A 24,451-nucleotide genomic window follows, 5' to 3' on the forward strand; every position below is an offset into this window, starting at 1 on the left:
ATCGTCGGCGAGTGCCATGATTTTGTGCTCCACTCCTCCTATTTGTTGGGATTCCCTTATTCTGATTAAGATGGGCTCTAAGAACCAAGCATATAACAACGGGGATAGAGGGCACCCCTGCTTAGTCCCTCTTGTAAAGGGGATCTGTGCTGAGAGAACACCATTTATTTCTACTCTCAATTAACGGGCATCTATAGTTGGCTTTCATCATGTTAAAAAAATTGGCCTCCAAATCCCATTCGTTGCATCGTGGAAAAAAGCTGCGACCATTCGACTCTGTCGAACGCCTTTTCTGCGTCGACTGAGACCAGTATCGCCGGGGTCTTGGTGTGTTCCACTTTCTCTGATATGACACGCTCGACGGGTATTGTCAGCAGTCTGTCTCGTAGGGACGAAGCCCGACTGGTCCGTGTCCACCAGGAGTTGGTAATAGCTTGGATAGCCTATTTCCACCAGAATTAGGGTAAACAGTTTTGCATCAAGATTAATCAACACAATAGGTTGATAGGATCCCGGGTGGACCAGGTCTTTCCCTGGCTTAGGAAACACCACCAGCTTAGCTTCATTCATCGAGTTGGTAGTCACCCCTGTCTCTCTGAAGCTATTGAAGAGTTCCACTAGTTTGGGGGCAAGCAGGCCCTGGAATTCTTTGTAAAATGAGTCGGTGTACCCATCTGGGCCTGGCGCTTTATCTTTTGGTAGCTTTTTAATTGCTTGCACAACCTCTTCTAGTTGAAGTTCCCTGTCCACAAGGTCTCTGTCCGCCTCCGGGATCTGGGGGAGGACTGTCCCGCTCAGGAACCCCTCATACGCTGGCTTTTCTGGGTTTTCTGACTTGTATAGTGTTTGGTAGTATTTCGCCATTATGCCTCCCATTTCCTCATTGGTCGACTGCATGCGCCCATTTTCATCCACTAGCTGGGCGATGGTCATCCTGCGTGTTCTGTCCTTGAGCTGTCTGGCCAGCAGTTTGTCGGTTTTTTTAGCGCTAATATAGTATCTCTGCTTCACTTTCAGGAACGCCAGCTCCGCTTTCCTGTTTTGTATCAGTGCATGCTGCTTTTGCAGAACTTTCAGGGTCGTCTTTAGCTTCCTAGTTGGATGGGCCATCAGCTCCGTTTGGGTGTCTCTAATTTTCTCTTCTATGTCCTCTTCCCACTTAGTTCGTTGTTTATCCTTAAACGTTTTTAATGCTATCAATTCCCCCCTCATCACTGCCTTAAAGGCGTCCCACACCATGGCTTTTCCCGTCTCGCCTGTGTCATTCTCCGCGAAGTATAGCTCTGTTTTTTCTCTGACTGTGTCTACCATAATGTGATCTTGCAGGATTTCTCTTTGGAATTTCCACGCCCACATTTTTCTCTTCTGGTTTCTAATTTTCAGTGATACTACCTTTGTGGCGTGATCGGATAATGAAATCGTGCCCACATTGATATCTTCTATTTCCCCCAACAGACTTGTGGAGGACCAGACATAGTCTGTTCTTCATTGCAAGTTGTGGACATGTGAATGAGTCAATCCATGTGCATCCCCCCCCTTTCTTGGAGCGCCAAACATCATGCAGCGCCAGTGCATCGATCATTGACCTCAAAGCTTTGGACGGGGAGTGCGCATACAATCTTGCCCCTGGTGTTCTATCATGCGCCGGATTCCAGGCCATGTTCAGGTCTCATCCCATTATAATCTCGCCTGCCGCAAAGTTTTCCAGTGCTGCAAGCGGTTCCCTTAGGAAGCTGTCTTGGCCTGTATTGGGCACGTACACCGATATACGTTTTGTGCTCTTTATTTGCACGTTCAGAAACAGGAACCACCCTTCTTTGTCAGCTAGGGTATTTTGGACATTTGCCCCTTGACAGTCCGGCAGAGCTATAAGGACCCTGGCTCTTTTTTGTGACGCCCTCTGATCCTAATCTTGGCTTTGTCTTTTTTTTCCGAATGTGGGTTTCTTGATGCATTAGAATTTTTGCTCCCTCCATGCTTGTCTCTCAAGCTTCTGAAGCTTGATTGGGGTGTTCATCCCCCTAACGTTCTGTGTCAGGATCTTGATCCCTCTTACATTGGTTCCATCCAGGTGATGGCAGTTATCTTGGGTGCTGCCCAAAGTAACTCAAACTGTTCAACAACATGCTACCCTCTGCGACGTTCACCCTCTCCCTTCCTCTCCCTCCCTCCCTCCCCACCTGAGTGAGGGCCTGGTAACTAATTGCGTCGGAACGTGCCGCCCCTTGCTCCATGCCCCCTTCATTCCTCAGGCAATGGTCGTGGGGAGTCCTAAACCCCACTCTAACTCTCTCCATGGGTTAGCTTCTGCCCTACCCGGGCCTCGTCTCTTGTGGTTGCCATCCGGTTGCCCTCCAACTCTTCACTCTTCCTCTTGCCCTGCCCATTATCGCTTCCTCCTTGTAAGGCAGAAACCTGTGCAGTTCCCTTTGGGAACACTGCAAATGATTTAGGACTACAGGTGTTAGCAGTAAACCCACTTGGTAGCAGTCTGTACCACCCAGATTTACCTGGTAGCTGTGGCTGAGCAGTCAGACTTCCCTCAAGAAGAGTTAGGCAGTATGCAAAGTATACACAATAGGCACTCAGATACAACAATACAAGCAAACGCTGACCAGAGCTTTGGTACCAAATTATATAATTATTTATTTAAAAACACAGTTTGAAACACTCCAGCACTCTTATCGTAAAACACTCTAAACACAGTTACTATTATAATATATACAACCCTTATTCCTTGTCAGATAAGTCTTAGTTAACACCACTTATTTTCATACAGAGGTGAGCGCATAACTATAGATGGCACTCCAAGTTCATGAAGAAGGGAGGGAAAAAGACAGAATATGGGAAGGTACACCACTCTAAGCTTTAGGAACACTATTAGCAAGGCAGAAGAGCAAAAGTCACTTGTGAGCCAAAGTCCATAGGCTGAGCCCACTCTTAGAGAGAACAGAGCACAAATGCGCCCAAGATCACCCAGTTACACTAGGCTTAGAAAGTCTTGCAGAGAGTTCGAAAAGAGTTTAGAGAGGCTCAGAAAAGCTTAGCCAGGGTGTCCCAGGCTAACCCAGGTTCGATAGCCGGGGGCTAAATCTACCCCGTACAGTCGGTGGCAAGGGGAGCCGGGCGGGACACTGTACCTTAAGTGGGGCAAGGGGAGCCGGGCGGGACACTGTACCTTAAGTGGGAAGGATCCTCCAGCGTTGCAGTTGTTCCTGGCAGCGGGTGCAAGTCTCGTCGTCGTCCAGGGGAAGAGAAGATCTCGACTTGGAGGAAAGATGAAGGTCGTTGCACTGCCAGGGAAGAAACCAGCCGCTGAGTTTTCCGGTTAAAGGTATTACCCTTAAATTCGCGGTCGTGGTAAAACGTGGTATCCTGGTTGCCGGGGTGCTTGGCACAGGCAAGGCTGCAACGAGATACGTCGGGAAGGCGAAAAGACGGTGAAACTGGTTATCCCCACCAGTCAAAGGAAGAAGACTCTCCGGCGGGAGATCTCTGTAGTTGGGAAAAGTGGTGAGACATCCAGCAGGGCTCCACCGGTGGTGTCGTCGTGGCAGGTCGGCTCAGCTTCTCCCTCGTCGGATTCTTAGGTCCTGTGGCGACTTCTGAAGTTCCAGTCCCCAAAGCCCTGCTTTTGTGCAGAAAACTCCCATTCACTCAGCCTAGCTGTCACTCAAACATGCTAAGTGGTGAGCCGGCCGGCTCACCACTTGGGCCAATCAGCACGTAGTGCGACTTGAGTTGCCTAGGTACCTCAGTCCAGGGTGCCTAAATCCCCCTCCACCTCTCCTAAGTACCCCAGACAGAGTGGCACCACTTTGGAGGGCTTCTGTGGGGAAGCCCGCCAAAAAAGTGGAACAAAGGGCTCGACTTGGGTTGGAGTCACAGAAGAGAACACAAATGCCATTTTAGAACCGAGTTTTGGCAAAAAATACCAACCGGAGAATTCATATTAATTAAATAAACCGGCGGTATGTTTGAGGCTATCATAATTAAATAAATAAAGATAGTAGCCTCGAACAATGGGAAAATCCCATAGAGAAATATTTGCGGTTGAATATAAAAAAGTAGTATCCACTGCCACCAGCCAAAACTCGATCAGGGGGGGACGGAGACGTGCCCCCTCGACTAACAGACCCCGGGGCAATCGAATTGCCCCAGCCAGTACATCCCCAATATGATGGTTTGTACTGGTTCTGTTCAGAATTTAAGACTTGTAAAGTCAATGGTGACTTCTGGGAGACAGTAGTCAGTCCCAGGGTATGGAGTCTATACTGGAGAGTCACTATGACACCCCTGTGTTACTGCACTGAGGGTGCTGTGTAACACACATCACAAAAACACATGAAGCCCTATGGAGTAAAAGACCCCATAGCCCATTAAACACATCTAGAGTCAAAGAAACACACTCAAATCATGTCAAAGAGTGAGGGTAAAAGAGTCTCACTGTTGGCAGGAGAAAAAAATAAACCCCAAAAATCCAGCAAAGCTGCTGGGGGACTCACTAGGTTAGGAAATTCAACCTAAACAGAGAATTCTCCCCAACACTCCTGCTACTCCGGGCCTTTGATGCATCTCTGAGTTGCCGCAGGGAAGTTATACTCATAGTCTCTTCCTTCCCCCTACTCTTCTTTTCGACAGACCTCCAATTGCTCTGAATCTTTGGCCCTGTTATATTCTCTTTCATTCTTTGTGGCTCCTCACCACGTTCCTGCGGTATGCCCAAAAGCTGCTCCCCCTCCTCGCAAGTCCCTGTTCGTCGTTGGACACCCTGCCATGTAAACAGTAGTCCAAATCGGAAGGTCCATATATATTTGACCTGTTTGGCGACAAGATGTCGAACCACTGGACCCATTTGTCTCCTTTTCAAGAGAGTCACTTGCACCAGATCTTGATATAACTGTACTTCGTGGCCATTGACGGTGGTTCTGGTAGTGAATCTTGCACTTCTCACTATTTTCTCACTATTTGCTCCTTTTGGGCGTAATTCGACAGAGCTACAAGGACATCTGTGTCTGGTCCCCATTTCTGGCGAGCGTTTTGGTCCCACCCTATGGATTCTGTCTATTCCTATTTTGGCTTCGGTATCTTCGCCCAGTACATCTGTGAAGAGCTGTGTGACTGTTGCCCACAATTCCTTGTCCTCAATAAATTCTGACAAATCAACCCCCCAACGCCCCCCCCACCCCCCACACCGTCCGGAGTCTGTCTGATTTCTGGATGCTCAGCGATGTGCTACTCATGCACTGCTCATATCTTGCGGTATATTGTTGTACTAGCTAACTGTTCACTCCCTCACATGGGTGAGGGCGTCCCACTCCCTCCCCTCCAGTGGGGTGTAGTTTGAAGTTGAGAGGTTCCCTTCACTGCCCAGCCGTTTTACTTACGCTTCTGAGTTCTGGTGGTGCTCGTGTCGCTGGTGCTTAGAGTGGGGGGGGGGCTGTCCCGATCGCCGCCCCACCCCACAAAGGAGCTCTGGGTGTCTCAATGTGGAACCCGTCGGTGCATTACTCTGCTAGTCTTTCCACGCCCCCAGGCCCCCACTGCTCTGGACGGCCAGTATACTTTCTGCCCTTCTTCCAATCTGGGGGGTGGGGAGGCAGGAGCCACGCGCTGGAGCTGCGCGTTCTGCAACCCTCAATGGGCGCACTCGTTACTGGCCTAGCTCATTCCATGACTGGCTGCTGGATTCGCCCTCTTTCCGCAGCGCCGCCTGTCACTGACCTTACTCTCGTTGCTCGCCTGTTGCTGTGGGGGAGGGGGTTGTCTTCTGCGCCTCCGGCCCCGGGATCCAGCCGCTCTAGACCACTGCGCCGGTCCACCGAGAAGTACTTCACCGCACCGACAGGACACTGTCTCAAGCGGTTGGGAAGGTTTCTGCTCCTAATGCTGCTCTCGCAGTCCCCCTGCGTGGCGACTGGTCACCGCCCACTCGGCCTACACCGCGCAAGCCCCTGGCTGTGAGGCCTGCGCCGTTTCCCTCTGTGCAACGTCTCGGCTAGTGTGCTCTGCGCTAGTGGCCCGACATCTGCAGGAGGATCACCCACCGGAGGCACATGTGTGTCGCTTCTTTCTTCTTTAACGGCAACCGGATGCTCTTTAATGTGCTTTATTTGGTGGCCTGGCTGGGGGAGACCTCACGCGCGTCCTCTCACACCGGCAACTATTAACTTTTAAATGCAGTTCGAGATATATTTCAAGATCAAACAAATGAATAAAGAAATAGAACTAAGTTATCAGTACTTTGAGAACTAATAGGTTTAGAAAAAAGGAGATCCTAAAGCCCATAGAAAACCTTATGGACAAGGTACTAACCTCAAAAGTCCTTGTCTAGCTAGAAAAGTAGGGGCTTAGAGTCTCAGGTCTCTAGAAGTCTTCAAGAGTCTAGGAGTGTATTTTAGGAATGTGCCCAAGTGTAGGAGGATACCTGGGCCGAAAGGCTAGGGAAAGGGATACAGGCCTAGGGCTTGACACTCATACTCCGATAGAACCCTATGGAGAGGGGGGGGGGGGGCAGCAGGCAAAACAGGTATGCTTATTCACCCTCTATACTCCTATTCAGTCAGGGATCATCATAGTAGTTCATGAAATTGCTGGATCTTGTATTCGTGCCTTGATTTTGTTGGAGGCATTCCAGGGGTTGCAGGTGTGCAGAAGTGACTTCAGGCGGCATTGTTTTTTTTTTGCACCTGACTTGTACGCAGTTCCAGGCTCACTTGGACTGGTTCTGTAGATACCTGTTCATTCTGTACACAGACTACTGGACCACCCCTCTGTTGTGCCTCAGAGGACCCCCCAGGACGCGATGCAGATGGCTAACAGATCGCCATTTCAAGAAAATGGTGGAAGATGACCTTTGTTGCAGAAACAAACAGGTCTTGCAAAGCCCCTCTTAATGGTGTAGAGCTGCAACTTCAGGGAAATGCTTATTCCATATGCTGAGGATCTGCAGAGGCCTTCTGCTGACCTCGGAACCGCAACCGTTGCAACAAAGTAAACATCCATCCCTTCCAAGGCAGAAAGGTCAAATTACAAGATGTCCAAATGACAGACAAACATGTTATGTGGCCATTTTTGACTATATGGTTCTCTAATTGACATTAAGCAGTAAAATGCAAAAGTGCACAACATTATAAAAATAAACACCCTAAAAGTATCCGTTGCCACCAGCCCATCTTGGACCCATCATGGAAGTAACCACAAAGTTACAAAAAGAGTTAGAGACACTGTCACTACCACACTCCACGGATGTGTGCAGATGAAAACAAACTGGGGATTTTACTATGGAGAACTTCCTGCCCTTATAGCCATAGGGACTGACCAGTGCCCCAAAACAGATTACCTTAGCAAGGTAAGTGGAGCAAAAAGGCTTCATACCTCCAAATGTCTCATAGCAATAGCAAAAAGTAAGGTGTCCCATTTAGGTCTATGGAGGGAAACCAGCAACAAAAATAATCTACTTGCCTACTCACATCTTTTGGGATTTTCCTTAAGCCTATAATTGGTTTAATGAAAGCATGGAGTCTTCTATTTGGCTTTGTACAAGGAGGCAGCATGAGTACCACATTCATTCATATAGAATACCAAAGAAACCTATGAGTTTTGGAGATCAGTCTTTCTGGTTGCTGTGTATGTGGCGTAATCCGGAGCCACAGTAAATGTCTTTAATGTCTGTTGGGGAGGGTTGTCATTTCTCTGCCAATTCCTTTGAACCTTAGAGACCCCCAGCTCTTTTGCTGCACATAAGGCTTTTTAATGTTTACTGCTGATTGAGTGGGACCTTTTTCTCATTCACTAGTGTTTTCCTAACTATGATTTTCTATGTTCCTTACTGTTTTATGGAGTCTGGAAAACTCCATATGCATCTGCCTTTGCATTGTGACACACAGCACCTTTTGTGCAGTGCCTTTGAGAAGTCCCTTGGACTTCTCTTAATGGTTAACTTCATTTTCTTGGGTGAACTACTGTTCCCAAGAATAGTAGGATGACCCCTGTCTTACCTTTACTTTATGGGTCCAACACACACCACCCTATGTGGATTGCTGTGGGGTTACATAATAATACCTTTAACCTATTCCTCATGTAACATTGTGTTACACTAACTCACTTGAATGGCTGGTAGCAGTGGGTTCTTTTTTTTACTACCTAGTGACATGTATCTGCCGGTTTATACCTCAGCTGCAGTGCTGCACCCAAGGGTGACCATTTTCTCAAAATGGCTTGTCTTTTTTTGCCATTTCTTGTTAGTTTCTTCTCGGCTTTTATTCTGTTTGCATCAGGTTTGAGTGCTTTGTGTGTTATGCCCGCCCAGGCTCCATTGTGTCTGGAAAGGTAGGAAGTGAGGAAGGGTCCCGAAACTTCCTTGTCCTTTGTCTCTAGGTGTGACTGAGTGAAACCAGTTCCAATTGGCCTGCTGGCTGTCCTTTAGGACAGCCACCCAGCTGTGTGATTGACAGCCTAGGGCTCTGAACGAATGGGAACTTGCAGAAAAAGCAAGGTTTTTGGGACTTGCAGATTCGACCACTGGAAGACAACATCGTAAGCAGAAGACGAGCAGCACCCACCTGGCCCGCAAAGTGCCCGGTGAAGCCCTGCAGCTGTGCTGACTGCATTTTTCGAATCGACAGGGAAGACCCGTGCTGGGAGGACTTCCTCCCTTAGGCTAGTAGGACCAACTAGCCTCGAGCCAAACTCTATTTTGGTGCAATCCCTGACTTGCTGCGACTTTCCACGGCTGCAGAAGCCCAATACCCTGGGGTACCTCGTCCACCTGTGAGTGCATTGTCTTCTGAAGTCCGAATCCGGCCAGATCTTCGTGGGCATCCAGAGGACCCTACAGAAGCAAGAAATCCACATCCAGAGTTCCCTTATCATAGTCCAGGACCGAGGCACCAAGGAAATCCTAACTAGAGTTTTTCGTTCTTCTTTGTCGCTGAGAAAAAGGCACCAAAACCGCAAAGAGCCGCTGAATCGACGGAAATCCATTGCTGCAGAGTCCCTCTCAAGTGCTGCCGCAGGAGCCCGCCAAACGTGCTCCCTTTTGTCACCACAACCAAGGACCAGAAACAAGGGTTTGCTGCATTTGTGAAGGCATCCAGCTGGACCAACTTCATTTCAAAGGTACTGTGTGGGGCTTGGGGTACACTATTTTGCCATTGGAGGTGCTTCCTATCTTTGGGAATAAGATTTAACCCAACCTTACCTGCATTGGCCTTACAGCTTGTACTTTCTGAAGGTGACTCCTCTTCAGTTGCTGTGATTTCTCTTTTGAACACTGACTAAGAACATATATCTGAGAAGAAGGGCATTATAACTTTAACTTTCATTTATTCTGGCTGTCCTGGCTCCATAAAGGCCTTGTTCTGAACCTATTGGCTTTGGCACTGCTTGTTCTCTTACCGGTGTTAATGTTGAACACTTTAATGTTGGGATAATAGACTGCCTGCATCCCTTTTGGAGAATCTAATTGTTCTCATAACCAATCAGTCTGTTCTGAACTAACCCTAACCTTTCCTTCCTTGAAAAACTCAATATTGCAGAGGTGATACTAATACTATATGAATGCTATACTGACTTCAAATGATGTCGCCTCCGGGTGCTGGAACATGTGTAACATAACATATGAATGAATTACGCACCTGCTTTATTGTTCACTGTTTATTTTTTTTATTGGCATTTCTACATTCCAGCTATAACAGTAATTGTCCCCTTCCCCCCCTCATCTGCTCTCCCGGACCTCTGACACCCCCCCCTCCCCTGCCCTTCCCACTCTACGATCGCCACGCATTTTCGGGAAAAAGTCTAATGCATCTCAGGTTCTTACTCGCAGGATGTCCAAAAGTCTCAGCTTCCGGGGGCAACATTGTTCCCGGTAATCTGTGTAGAAAATTTAAAACTAGGTCCAAACTTTGTATAGTCCCGTTGGACCGAGTAGGTTGCCCACTTTAGAGCAGCGAAATGCCAGATTTTGGTTAGCCAATCTTGCTCACTGGGTATCGAAGGTATCCGCCATTTTTGTGCTATTACTGAGAGCGCCGGTACCCTGAGTATCATGTAGGCCTTCCTTTGTGGCTTTGGTAGCAAGTGATCCAGCACCTCACCCATGCCCAACATGACCTCTCCAATATCCATGTCACCTGGGGACCAAAGATACCCCTAATTTCTTTGCTTACCACCTCCCAGAAGGGCTTCAGGACGGTGCACTGCCACCAAATATGGATCCAAGTGCCTATTTCATTGCACACCCGCCAACACCCCTGGGTTGCCTTGGAAGATGTTGTGTATCCTTTCGGGAGTTAGATGCCATTGCACCATGATTCTCATCCACATTTCTCTAACTTGCATGATTCTCATAAGCTTCAGGATTCGCTGCCACACTTCCCACCATTGTTCCTCGGACAACGGAAGGGGTAGCGTCTCCTCCTATTTTGTTCATATAGGACCTCTGGGGCCGGGTCGTCCGTTTCCTAAATATCTTATATAGATTGCTAACCACTTGCCTTTCTCCAGAGTTTGTAAGAAGGTACCTTTCATCCCTAGTTGCTGCTTTCTTCATGTCGTGGGATGATAGCCAATGCCGCAATTGACTGTACTGAAACCTATCTTCCTCCCTCAGCCCCATAGTGTCCTAGCACTCTTGAAAAGATTTCACTTCTCTTCACTCCATCATGTCCCTTGCACGAGTAGCACCCGCCTCCTCCCACCTAGCGAAGGCCCCTTTTTCAAGCCCAGGGGTAAACTGGGGATTTCTGATTAGCGGGGTAAACGGAGGTGGGAATGAAGAGATCTTTCCCTCCTCGACCTTAAAGTCCCATATATCCCCCACCAGAGCTGTTATGCCGCTCCTGTACATATTGGCTGGTCTATCTACTTTAAGGCGCCAAAGCACCTCCCCCAGGTGGTCCCCGACCACTGCTTTATCCATCCTGCGCCATATAAAGTCAAGGAACCATTCTCAGAGTACCCTCAGCTGGGCAGCCCGGTAATGCATTTTGAAATTGGGTACTCCCATTCCTCCCGCCTCCACTGGAGCAGTCATGACCTCCCACGACACCCTCAGTTTCTTCCCTTGCCAGATATAATTACGCAGCAACCTATCAAGATTACTGAAGAAGCCACTGGGAATCGCACCAGGGAGAGCTTGGAAATAATAGAGTTCCCTGGGGAGGACAACCATCTCAACAACGCTAATGCGTCCTGCCCATGATAGACTAAGGTGCCTCCTCTCTGCTAGCCATGTTTTGATTGTCCCCAGAAGATGGGGGGTAGTTAGCCTGATACAGGCCCTCTAAGGATGGTGTCGGGGAGACCCCCCCCCCCCCCAAGTACCGAAGAGGCCCCTTCGCCCTAGCAAATTGCCCTGTCTCCAACGGGAGGTCGGACGCGCCCTCCAGTTGCTGCATAACCTCCGATTTCTGGCTGTTGATTTTTAACCCTGCTACTCTGCCGAATACCTCTAGGAGGACTGTGAACTCTTTGCTGGAGGTCTCCCACTCAGTGGGAACCGCTAATAGGCTGTCGGCGAACACCATTACCCTCTGGCCTTCCCCTCCAAAGGTGACACCCCTTATACCTTTTCCCAGTCTTATTTTGCCTAAAAAGGGTTCCAAGAATAAGGCATAGAGGACTGGGGATATGGGGCAGCCCTGTTTAGTTCCCCTGCTCATCTCCATCAGCTGGGATAGGGACCTGTTGATGGCTAGCCTAATTTTCGGGGACCTGTAGTTGGCTTTGCTTAGGCGGAGATAGACCTGGCTGAATCCCATCTCTTCCATAGTTGCAAGCAAAAAATGCCATTCGACCCGGTCAAGCGCCTTTTCGGCATCGAGAGCCAGTACCCCCGCCCTTAAGCCCATTCGGTTTGATTTCTCGATAATATGGGAGATGCGCCTGGTGTTGTCAAAGGTTTGCCTCCCTTTAACAAGCCCCGCCTGATCCAGGTGCACTAATTCCGGTATTATGTCCTCCAGCCTTGTTGCTAGAACCTTAGTGAATAGTTTGGCATCTAAATTTATTAGTGCGATAGGGCAGGATTTTTATTGGGCTTGGGAGTAGGACCACTTTGGCTTCTTCCATTGTTTGAGATATTGAGCCAGTGTCGAGGAAGGTGTTAAATAGGGATGTCGACAATGTGGTAAGAGCCCCATGGAAGGTCTTGTAGAATATGGCAGGATACCCGTCCGGCCCTGGGGCCTTGCCGAGGGGGAACAATTTAAAAGCGGTTGTCACCTCATCCTCTGTGATTGCCCTTTCTAGGGCCTCTCTTTGGCTCTGAGTTAACCGTTTCAAGGGGCAGGATTTCAGAAACTCCCTCTGGTGTTCACTGTCTGGGTGCTTGGAGGTGTACAATGCGGTGTAGAATTGTGAGGACTACATGATTTCTTCAGTTTGCGTGGTTTCATGCCCACCTTGCATTTGTATTTGCCGGATCACGCCCGCCGCCTCCTTTTTCCTAACCTGCCGGGCCAGTAGCCGGCCGGTTTTATTGTCTTTGATATAATATTTCTGCTTCAGATACAACAGGGATTTTTCTACTTGTTTCGTGAGTAGTATATTCAAACTGCCCTTTGATGTCTGTACTCTTTCCTTATCTAGGCCCCTTTTTGTTTCCATCTTCTCCATCACCCCTCTCAAGCGGTCATCCAGGTCGCCTAGAAGGTCCCCCTCTTTTTTGGCTCACAGGGCTTGTTTTGCTTCAAGACGCCCAGCATTGTTGCCTTAAAGGCGTCCCACACCGCCGCCTCCTGGATCTCAGTTTGCCTATTGTCGTGAAGAAGCCGTGTATCTTTTTGCTTAACTCGTTGCGAATTACCGCATCTTTTAGGAAGCGGCGGGGGAACTGCTATCGCCATAACCCCGATTCTCCTCTAGCCCAGTCCAGCTCCATTTGTAGCGGAGCGTGGTCGGATAGCATAATCGGCCCTAATTCAACATCCCGTACATGCCCCAGGAGGGAAGCAGACGCCCATATATAATCGATCCTAGAGAATGTTCTATGGACATGGGAATATAAAGTGTACCCCCTGATTTCCCCCTTGACTTCATGCCATATGTCCACTATAGGAAGCTTCTCCATACAGGCAGCCAGCCTGCCTGCCAGAGTGCCCTGCGACCGATATCCCCCCCCCCCAACCCCTCTCGCTATCCAAGTGTGCTTGCCAGGATAAGTTGATATCCACAGTTACTATTAAGGGACCCTTTACAAAGCCCTCTAGCTTCTCCATTACCTCTTTTAGAAACCCGTCCTGGCCCACATTGGGCATGTACACAGTAGCGACTGTGATGAGCTTGCCCCCCAGAGCAGATATACAAATAGGAACCTCCCCTCTTTATCTTTCTTGACCTCCTTGATCTGGACCCCCGGGCTATGTCTAAACGCAATTAGGACCGCTCTGCCCTTGGTCTTATCGTTAGCCTGGATGATATATGGGTACCCCCCTAAGTTTGTATCTTTTCTGTCTTGCAGACGAATGTGCATTTCTTGAAGTGCCACAATTTCTGGTTTATCACGGTGGAGGAAATTCTCAAGTTGCCGCCTTTTGGTGGGTGTGTTTAGTCCTCTTATGATGCGGACCCTCCTGAGGCTACTCATAGCGATCATTTCCGGTGCAATTGGCATATAATTGCGATCCCACCCCTTTCCCCCTCTCCGCATAGATTCAGCACCTGCACCCTTTGCCGTCTCTCTGTCTCGGGCTGCTGAGTCTCCTTCCATTTCCAGAGATTAACTAAGCAGGAAGGGCGCCTCCGCCACCCCCCCCCCTATTCCAAGAAACAATACCATCCCCCCACCTCCCCGGCAAACCTCCCCCTTAGCGAAGTGCCATGTAACCGTACTGCGTGGGAGCGTAATTCATACACTGACCAACCTGACCAGGTTTGCTTTTTAATTTGGGGACTTAGATCTGTACCCCTCTGGTCCCTCCACGGTGTTCCGCCTTGTGTTGGAACCCCCAGCTTTCCTCCATTCTCCAGGTCTCGCTCCCTCGGCCTTCACCTTTCGATTTGCCACCCTGCCCTGTGTTGATGACCTCCTCCCCTTCAATTTTCAAGATCCTGAGACCCTCCCCCAGCATGGAGATGGTGTTGCCGACCTTCACACCTAAAAATCAACCCGAATGGGTAGGCCCACCTATACCATGTCTGAGCATCTGAAGGCTTTTGTTACCTGCCCCATATGCCTCCTTATTGCGAGCGTGGCTTTGGCAAGGTCCTGGTACAATTCGCTGGCGCACCCATTCACTTTTATTGCAGAGCCTTGCTTGTTGGATCCTTTCTTTTTGGTCGTAACGTTGCACGTCTATTACCACTTCACTGGTCCTAGCCCGAGGTTCTTCCTGTGGGGGGCCCACCTGATTGATTCTATCAATTAGTACTCACCCTGTCCTCCAGGCCCAAAAGTTCTCTGAAGAACAGCTGGAATGTTTCCCGCAGCTCGGTGTCTGGAAAGCTCTCCGGTAGCACTTTCACCCTAATGTTCAAGCGCCTCGAGCGGTTCTCCAAGTCATTGGCTTGAATCTCAAGATTGTGCGTTGCCACCGCTAATTGCTCTGCTAGTGCATACATTTTGCTGGTGTCCTCAGAGTTCCTGTATCAGGTCAACATTCGTGGGCACTCTGCCACCCAGTTCCGCAACTTAATTCTTGACTTCTTGCACTGATTGGGCAAGTTCAGCGCAGGTTTTGTTATGCTGGTTCTGGAGGATGGCGATCATCTGATCGCTGAAGCTTTTAAAACATTGCTGGAACGTCTCGTTTGTGATTTGTTGACCTAGTGGAACAGGGGGGGATATCTCGGGTGTCTGATTATCCATCTCTTTCACCCCCTCTTCTCCAGAGCCGTCCCCCTCACCTCCACAGGCCAGGGAGTGTCCCTTGTTTCTGCACTCCTTTGGGGCCTGTTGCACCTTCCCTAGGCTCCTTGGGTCTGTTACACGACATTCCTTGGTGACCCTGGCGCTGGTAGGGTGACTCCGGCTCTGAACTCCCCGTCCACCCAGCTAGTGGAAGGCTCTGGCCTCCCCCCTCTTTAGATTTCAGGGGATGGCCCACTAGAGGGAGTCGCTGCAGCACGTCGAGTACCCGTACCTGTCGTGCCTGCTTGCTCAGGTGTCAAGTTGATCCTTCTGATTCCTCGATGGGGCCACAGGCTTCATGCGCCGTGGGGCTATGGACTTGTGCTTGGGCGCTTGTCTATGCTGCTCTCGTCAGGTGGACAGGGATGATTTCTTTAGGCTGTACTCGCGGTGTCTGCCTTGCTTCACTGGTAGCTCCGACAGTTGTCTTGTCCCCTTTATTTCACTGCCCCAGGGGTTTGGAGCTCCCGCGGTGTCGTTCCTGCTGTGCGTCCCCCCCCGTGGAGTGAGTTCTTGGGTCTGGGGGGGGGGTCTTCCCCCTATGCTCACCTGGCCCAGGGCGCCCTTGTCTGTATTCGCGCTGGACCTCTTTGCGCTACCGGAAACGCTGGACCGCCGACCCTTTGAGTCCGTTATATTGGTGGCGGGGGGGCACGCTTTATTGCGGCTTCTTGCACTCTGCGGGTGCCAAGGTCATCCCAATTGTGTCAAGTCTTCCGCCACCCCCTCTCCTTACGACACAGAGATTTTGCAGCACTTCAGTGTAATGAGTGGGGGGGCAGCGCTCCGCAGCCGGTCCCCCCGACTCTCAGGCGGCAACCACCCCGCTCTGCTGCAGTTTTATTCTGGGGGCGTTAGTGTCTCTAGGGCTCCAGCCCCATGCCGCTCAGCTTGATATGCTGGCGCAGCTATCCTCCCTTACAGCTGTCCTCCTGTCCGCGTCCCCGGCTCGCCAAGCCCTCCTCCTCTACCTGCAATCGCCCACCGTGTGCGTCCTCTCCCTCTGCAAGCCCCCCCCCAGTGGCTCACCCCGTTTTTCCAGATGATTCGAGTTATCCCGGGCTGGCTTCAATCTTTGCACGCGGGGCTGGCCGCCCAAGGCCGCAGACTAGGGCCGATCCCAGCGACTTGTGCCCACTGTTTTTCACCGCTTCTTCCACGACGCCTGTTGGCAATCCGGCCTTTCCGTTCATTGCGGCACACTTTAAACCTATTTCCCCCTGATGGATGCATTATGGTCTGCTTTTTGCCCCTTTCTCCGTCGTCCTCCCGGTAGTGCGATGATGGCAGCCATCTTGGAATCCGTTGTTCCCTCTTTTAATTGAATAATTAACACAAGGTCCCAGTCAAACTACGCCAATTGGTGCGAAAATTTAATTCCAGTCTGGTGTTTATTGTAATGGTAAGACAGCCTGACGCGCGTTTCGAGCTTTTCTAGCTCTTCATCTGAGGCTTATGTATGGAGTTCAATAGTCCCATTCTGAATATGGTAAAAGTTTGCCTGATGTATGTTCAACTTTGATGCTTCGCAATTGCGGCAAAATCTGATATGAGGACAAGTAGCAGCAGTATAAACTCGAGCTTGTGTTAATTGTTATTGTACTGTGGTAGTATATTGGCAGTATACCCACACCTCCCAGACACCCGCAGCTTTTGTGTCACTTTAATAACTACGTACAAGCGCTGAGGATAATATTGACATACCCTTCCATTTGTTCTGTTTTAATTTAATCCTACCTTGGCATTAATGTAACAGCTAATTACTGCTTTTTAAAGATTGTTTTTTAACATCTTTGTGTGTATATACATAATTAGTTATAAAACTTTAATTAAGTGTTTAATTGGATACTTGTATTTACTGATTTTATTGTACAGCTCTGTTAGGGAGAATGCTCACTTTATGGCTAATTTCCCTTACCTATAGAGTCCCCCAGCAGCTTTGCTGGATTTGAAGGGTTTGTTTCTTTTTACCAGCTAAGTGAGACTCTTTTTTTCCACTCTTAGTCATTTTTGCTATGTGTCTTGTAGGCTATTTTTGTGTTTGATTTTCTCTCCCCCATAGGAACCATCTTTATTCACTTGAGTTACACAGCACCCTCAGTGCAGTAACACAGGGGTGTCATAGTGACCCCCAAACATAGACTCCATACCCTGGGACTGACTGTCTCCCAGGGCATGTAAAGTCCCCATTGACTTTACTAGTCAATTTCTATGGACTAAACCAGTACAACCCATCTTACTATGGAGGTACTGGAAGGGGTTAATAGTTTTTCACCTATGTTCATTTTTGAGAGGGTACCGTACAGTACCTCACTCAAAAGTTTCTGGCTGGTGGCAGTGGTTACTACCATAAATATTCGACCGCAAATATTTCTCTATGGGATTTTCCCATTGTTTGAGGCTACCACCTTTTCTGACAGCCTCGAACACACCGCTGGTGCATTTTAATATTAACTTTGCTCCGGTGGGTTCTATTTGCCAGAACTATATTAAACTTCTTTCTCGTGTCTTTCTCTACAATCCTAACCCAGGTCGGGGATCCTTTGTTCGTCCTTTTGGTAGGCTTCTGCCCAGAAGCCCTCCTTCCTGCGCCATATAGTCTGGGGTGGGTCCATTGTGTGGGAGGGGGAGTAGGACCCCTGGACAGGGTTGCCTCTGCAACCCATGTCGCACTCTATCCTGATAGGCTGGAGGCTCTCCCGCCAAGATGACCACTCCACTGTGTGAGTGACAGCTAGGCTGTATGAATGGGGCTCTTTTTGCATAAAAGCAGGGTCCTAAGGACTGGAAGAGCAAGACGTTGCCACTGGAACTAAGAAGCCGAAGAGGAGAGAAGCCAAAGACATCTGCAACGACTGAACCACCTTTGAAGCCCTGCTGCAGCGTCTCACCACTTTTCTCCACACGACGAGAGGAGATCTTCATCTGAAAAACTTCTTCCCTTAAGCTTGTGGGGCCAACCAGTTTGCCAATCGCCTTCCCGAACCTGCTGTGGTCGAATCGCCAGTGCCCTGCACTTGGAGACCGGATAGCCAGGCAGCTATAGACCCGGATCGTGATTAAAAGGAGCGTACCTTTTAAACTTCGTTTGGCAGCACCGTGGCTGGTTTCATCCCTGGGTAGTGCAGTACCTCGAACCTTCCTCCACGCCGAGAGCCTCTCTTCCTCTGCTGGACCCCTCGAACTGCAGGAACTACCATGAACAACCGCCACCGCAGGAGCTACTTCGTCACTTTAAAGGTACATTGTTCCGCCAGGCCGCCCTTTCTCCGCAGTAGTGCTAGAGGTGTTTTAAATCCTTTACCTACCTGTTGGGTTGGCCGCCCCCCTCTCTTAACATTGTCTTTTCAACTTTTGCAACCACCATTTCAAATATCGTTAACCAAAGACTTGACTGCAGCTACGAGAACATTTTGCTCCTGGGCCCTTGCCCTGTACCACTGACTTTGGCACAGGCCTATTGACTCTGGTCACATTTGTTAGATCTGCTTTCTCGAGATTGATTCTCCATTCGAACTGTGTGGTGCACCCCTTTCTTATAACTACTTTCTTCCCACTGCATAATCATTGTGAAATGCCATTTTGCTCAGTTTTCATTCCAAGTATTACTTATATTGATGCACTGTCTTGTTGAACTGGTTCACAACTGATGGGAAGTGTTGCTAGGGTGTGTAAGGACCTATTTCTGAATAACGTGTGCTTTCCCTCCCTTGTGAGGAATTGTTAGAGGATCTCTTGTGTGTAGTTTTCACTGTGCCGTTTAGCTCAGTTTCCACTCTGATTCACTTGGTCTACAATTCATATAGAGTGTGTATATTTTTCCATGACTTAATTTAACTTGCCTGATACTTGTGATACATGTGTTTGATTAGAGGTGTATAAAATAAATATATATATATATATATTTTCTAACTACTAAGTTTTGGTCAGTGTTTCCTTGTTCCATAGTCTAGTGTGCCTAATGTGTAAACCCTGAATATTGCTCATCTCCCTCTTGAGATAAGTCTGACTGCTCAGCCACAGCTAACAACTAAACATTTGTGGTACAGACTGATGCCAAATGGGATTTATTGCTCCCACCTTTAGTCCTTATCTTGTGTAGTGCTCCCTAAGGGAACTGCACAGGATGCTGTCTAACAAGCTCTACAGCTCACATTACCTCTCTTAAGTTGAGCCTGGCTTCTCAGTCACACTACCAACTTGTGTAGTACAGGCCTATATTAAAAGGTGGGTTACTGAATACGAAGAGATGTCTTGTGTAGTCCCCCACCAGTTGGACTGCACTAATTATTACCTAACAATGTCTTATGTTATCCCTAGATTCAACAATTGTCAATGAAGAGAGTGAGACTGAAGATGATAATGAGGGCGAAGATATTGGCGTGGAGTATCTGCTGCAAGGTTATGAAGATTGCACAGAAGTCAGTCCAGGCAATGAATCTCACATGGAAAGTCTGGGACCAAAAAAGGAGATAACTGACATAGCAGCAACTGCTGAAAGCCTGCAGCCCAAAGGTTACACCCTTGCAACTGCTCAGGTATTTGAAGTGTGATGAAAGGGTGCTATTGAGGGAGGTGATATATGAGCACATAATCTGGAGGGGAGAAACGGAATGTAATGAGAGTTAACTTCAAATTAGGCAGTTTGAGGATCGTTTTTATGTATCTGAGGCAATGTTGGAACATTGCTGCAAATTCAGTTTATCATGAAGTCTGTACAATATTGGCTGCAAAATTCATGGGAAGACTGAAGAGTGTCAGTTAACCGCTTTTGAGAACAACGTGCAGCTGCTCAGTGCCCATCTCTTGCTCTTTGTTTCTGACCATCTGGTCCCTTCCCATGCAATCAACTACCTGCAGCCACCCCTCACCGACTTTCCCCCAACCCGCCTCCTCATGCCCGTTGGTTATGAACAAACCAAGTGACCGGAAGTGAATCTGTGCACTGTGTTCTCTGTCAGAGCCAGACCACTGGGCCTATTTCTGCTAACCGATTTTTAGAACCTGCAGCTGTTGAGTGCCTATCTTTTGTTCCTTTGTTTCTGAACCAGGGCTCCAGCCCATCCACTTCCCGTATCCACCAGTCATGGACCACCCCCTCCAGTCCTCCCCCTCAACCTGCCGCCTCATGGCCATTGGTTATTGAACAAACCATGTGACCAGAACCGACATTCATCAGTGGCCCTCCCTGGGCAGCCGACAAAGGGCCACAAGGCAATGGGGATCTTACTAGGCACCTCCCATTTCTTGTATGCGCCTGTTGTGCCTGGGTGGCACTCCCAGGCCCTTATCCTCGGTCTACTGCAAATCCCCCCCACCTCCCCATTGAAGGGACGACATATTTTACTACTGTTTGCTGTGCAGTTATTCATATCCGATTCTGGCTACTTTATTGGGAGAGCCCCTGTCAACACTGCCCCACTGTAAATGAATCTAGAAACACTAGAATGCTACTGATTTGGATAGAACTGCCCCTTAATTTAGAAACACTAGATGCGTATAGATAATGTTGTGAATCTAAGTGCAATTTCGAGCATAGCCAGTGTATTGTTCCTCGTGCATCACTGAGCATAGTCAATGCATTGTTTTTTGGTGCATTTTAAGAACATCCAATATGCTGAATGTAGGTCACATTTCTAGCGCAGCCAGTGTATTGTTTCGTGCTGCATTTTCAGAACATTCAATATATTGAATGTAGGTGCAATTGTGAGCATAGCGGATGCACTGAATCTAGATGCATCATCAAGCCTAGCCAATGTATTGTTCTAAGTGCATCACTGAGCGTAGCCAATGTATTGTATTTAGTTGCAATTTTGGCCATAGCCAATATATTGAATCTAGCTGCAATTTTGAACGTAGCCAATGTATTGAATCTAGGTGCAACTTTGAGAATATCCAATGTACTGTTTGTAGGTGCATGTCAAGCATAGCCACTAGGCTGAATATGGTATGGTTTCTTTTAGGAAAGATTTCTCTTTGCTGCACCTTTTACTTCCATTTTTATGGACCCCAAACGTTTTGCTTTTATTTTTGATCTTGACTGTTAGGGAGATTTCTCAATTCTGTGTTAATTCCCTACTACCGTAGAGACCCCTAACTCCTTTGCTTGACTATAGGACTTAATTTTTTATCCTGGAGAGTATGAGACCTTTTTCCCCACTCATGTATTTTTCTTTGATTTGAACCCTGTGTTTGTTTTGGTTTTGGGGTCTGGCAAACTCATCTTTTTGGATTACACAAAGCACCCTCAGTGCAGTTTCGCAGATGAGACCTTTGGATTTCTATAAGCTTTAAGTACCTTCTCTTGGATAAACTGTTTGTAGGTGTAGTAAAGTGAAATTGACATTACTTTTTTTCTTTGTAGACTCAGCACACACGATCTTACATAGAGTGCTGGAGGGGTTCTCCAGCATGGGATCTGGCACGGATTCACATGCTCATGAATATTCCCTGTTGTCAGGCGGGGAATCCTCTAAAAGAAAAAATCTGTTTCTGAATAATTTCTGAACTGTCTTTCTCCTAACAACCAATATCTGAGTTCTGGGTCATACTGCCCCCAGCCAATGACTGCCCTCTACCTAAGTCCCTCCTCAGGCTGCCATCTTCAGATTTCTACCGCATGTTCACGTGTTGGGAGTCCTGGTGGCTTTTTGGAAGAGTTTTTACTTTATTTTTCGGTCAATTGAGCCTTGTGCTCCATCGATCAACCTTCTGATTAAAAGGGACCAGTTTTTTGGATTCTGCTGCGCCCCTCAAGGGTGGAATTTGTCGAGTTTCTTAGTGGAGGATTCCAAAAGATTCTTCAGACTTAAGCAGCGTGGACCATGTCGGAGGAGAAGGATTCAACCCTGCCTTTCAAGTTTTGCTCCGACTGCGGCTTACGGAATGTCTTCTCGGATGACAGGCATTCCCAGTGCCTTTACTACCTGTAATCGGTGCACAAGGAGGAAGATTGTGCGTTTTGCCAGGAGATGCCCCCTCTCACGCTGAAGGATTGGCATAGGCGGCTGAGGGAGTGGCTACAGGTCAAGGCCCCTGCTCTCGGTGGGTCCCTGGAGCATGCCTCCCAAGTTCCAAGAAAGTTGAGTGGGCTTCTAATACCTTTGAGGGTGACCCTCTCGCGTGGGTCCAAGAGAAGGTGAGTCCACTGCCCCTGGGAGTGCCGTTGAAGCGGTTTCCCTGATGGCCAGGGCGCATCCGACGTCTCCAGCGTCTTTGGTCACTAGTCGGCGTTCAGGATCGTCGGCAAAGAGGAAGTCGGACCATCCGGGCAAACTCAAGGAGAAGCCCAATACCAACCTGCCGCAGAAGGCCAAGGGGCATCGGGGTGACCCTCCCCCTAAGGCGAAGGCTAAGCAGGACAAGGCGTCCTGGACACCCAAGGCCAAGCAGGACAAGGGACTGGTCCTGACCGTGAAGGCGCAGGGTACACAAGGCAAAAGCCCAGCCTGCCATCGATGGGTAGTGACGTCTCTAGCAAAGGCCGCTGAGGCGGTTCCGCTGGGCTCAACCCCGAAGGTGAGGGTATCCCTTCCTCCCAGGAGGGAGGCTGCATTGTGGCCCATAGAGAAGACTCTGGAGAAGATGATGCCGGTCATCTCCCCAAGATCTACCCCTTTGGAAGCAAAGAAAGGGGGGGGGAGCGCAGAGCCACTCCAGGGTACGGATATCTCCCCAGAGGAGGAGCTCATCTGCCTTCAAACAGTCCAGGAGGAGGAAAACATAGGGCGCTGGCCCTACGACGAGCGCACCGACGAAGGGCATGACGGCGAAGATGAAGGGGATGAGAGCGAGGATACCGTTGAGGAAGAGCAGCAAGGCGACGAGAGCCTGGGCGCCCTGCCGGCGCCCCAGCTGCCTATTCCACCTCAGGTGCCGCCCCAGCCTCAGCAGATCTCTCGGTGGACATTCTCAATGCACTGCATACTCTGGTCTCTGAGATGCAGACAATGATGCCTATTGCGCCTGCAGTCCAGCCCGCGGCGCCGGCTGAACCTCTGGCGACGGAGGAACCACCGGCCAAGAAAAGGAAGAGACACCCTCCGCCTCCTTGTTACCCCTCACCTCCTTCTGCTCCCCAACCCCCGAGGGATGAGATGGATCCCAATGGATCCCAATATGGTGACGATGGGCACGGACGGTGGGATGGGGGACAGTTAGTGAGAATTCTCAAAAATGTGCCAATTCCTCCCACCTTAGAGCCCTCCAGCTCTTTTGCTAAACTTTGGGACTTGAACTTTTTAATTCAATGTGTTTTCTGTGTTTTTCTTTTGGGTATGGAATTTAACCAACTCCATAGGCATCATCTTTTCCAATTGTGTCCCAAAACACCTTCACTGTAGTGGCACAGGGAACTCTTTCAGACTTCCCAAGCTTTAAATACCTTCTCTGGGATCAACTACTGTTTCCCAAAGCAGGAAAGTGAAATTGACTTTCTCCAGCATTGGATCTTTCATGGATTCACATGCTTGGAATATTCCCCGTCGTCAGGCTGGGAATCCCCGGTACATTATATAGACCCTTTCCCATAGGAAAACTTTTTCGATGCTTATGCGTCCTATCCACCTCGTTTTGTATCATGCGTGCCCGCACCGTCAGGACGCCATGATATAAATACAGGACCCGCCCCCGCGCTCCCTCAGATTTCAACCGTCTTTCAAAGTAGTGGGATCCTCGTGGTTACTGCATATTGAAATTAGGTTGTATTTTCGCTTCGGCGATGTTACATTCTGAAGAAAATATGTCCGGAAAAGCGTTATTTCGTCCTTGTGCGACATGTGGACTCAAAAAAGTCTATGAAGGTGATGCCCACATGGATTGTATCTACTGTCTCCACCCGCACCACACAGCGGATACATGCGAGATATGCCAGGGTTTCTCCCAAAAAACCCTTAAAGACCGGAAAAGAAGGTTGGTCGACTGGCTTAACGACGGAGCGGGTGCCTATCCGGCATCAGAAGTTGGCTCCACGGCCTCCAGGAGCAGGTCGGAACCCCCCTCGAAGAAGGTGCGGCCTGTCGAAAAATGCCCTGCGGACAAGCATACGGGGAAGCATGCTGGGTCTTCCTCATCACACAAGAAGTCCTCCTCCTCCTCCTCCTCCTCCTCATCCTCTAAGACGGAGAGGCAAGTGGCATCAAAATCCTCCTCAGGGGACCGTCCTAGGTCTTCCGTGAGTCGAGACGCTTCAGCAGGGAAGTCGGCAACGACATCCGCTACGAAGTGTAAAGGCTCGGTGCCGGCTACTTGCTCGTCGACCCCGGTGTCGCTGACGATGCCTATTACTATTCAGGCAGCAGCGGTGGGGATTCTTTCGTCGACGGTGACTCAATCTATGGCCTGGCAGCCAGAGGTCTGTGACCCGGCCCCCCCTGAGGTCCTGCTGCAAGACACGGCCTTGCCTGGGTCGTCGGTGGAAGGAGAATGTGGCATGGTTATGCAGCCGTCGGACTTGGGCATACGCCCTTCCAATACGTCGACGACGAGTGCGAGTGGGGGTGTGGTCCCTCTATCCTCGACGTTGCTGACCCCCCAGACGGTTTTGTCTCTGGATGTGCTTAATACACTTCAGAAGCTCCTGCAGCATCTGGATACGCA

General features: G+C 49.2%; 1 protein-coding gene across 1 annotated transcript in view; it reads left to right on the top strand.

Annotated features, from left to right (window-relative positions):
• Positions 1-24,451, top strand: part of SRCAP (Snf2 related CREBBP activator protein) — a 2,075,623-nt gene that overhangs the window by 931,164 nt on the left and 1,120,008 nt on the right. Inside the window, exon 11 of the mRNA XM_069651627.1 lies at positions 19,175-19,392. Coding sequence (XP_069507728.1) covers positions 19,175-19,392 — 218 coding nt within the window. The remainder of the gene's footprint in view (positions 1-19,174; positions 19,393-24,451) is intronic.

The sequence above is a fragment of the Ambystoma mexicanum genome, chromosome 3p (genome assembly GCF_040938575.1).
Source record: "Ambystoma mexicanum isolate Mex_15411 chromosome 3p, UKY_AmexF1_1, whole genome shotgun sequence".
NCBI classification, from domain to species: domain Eukaryota; kingdom Metazoa; phylum Chordata; class Amphibia; order Caudata; family Ambystomatidae; genus Ambystoma; species Ambystoma mexicanum.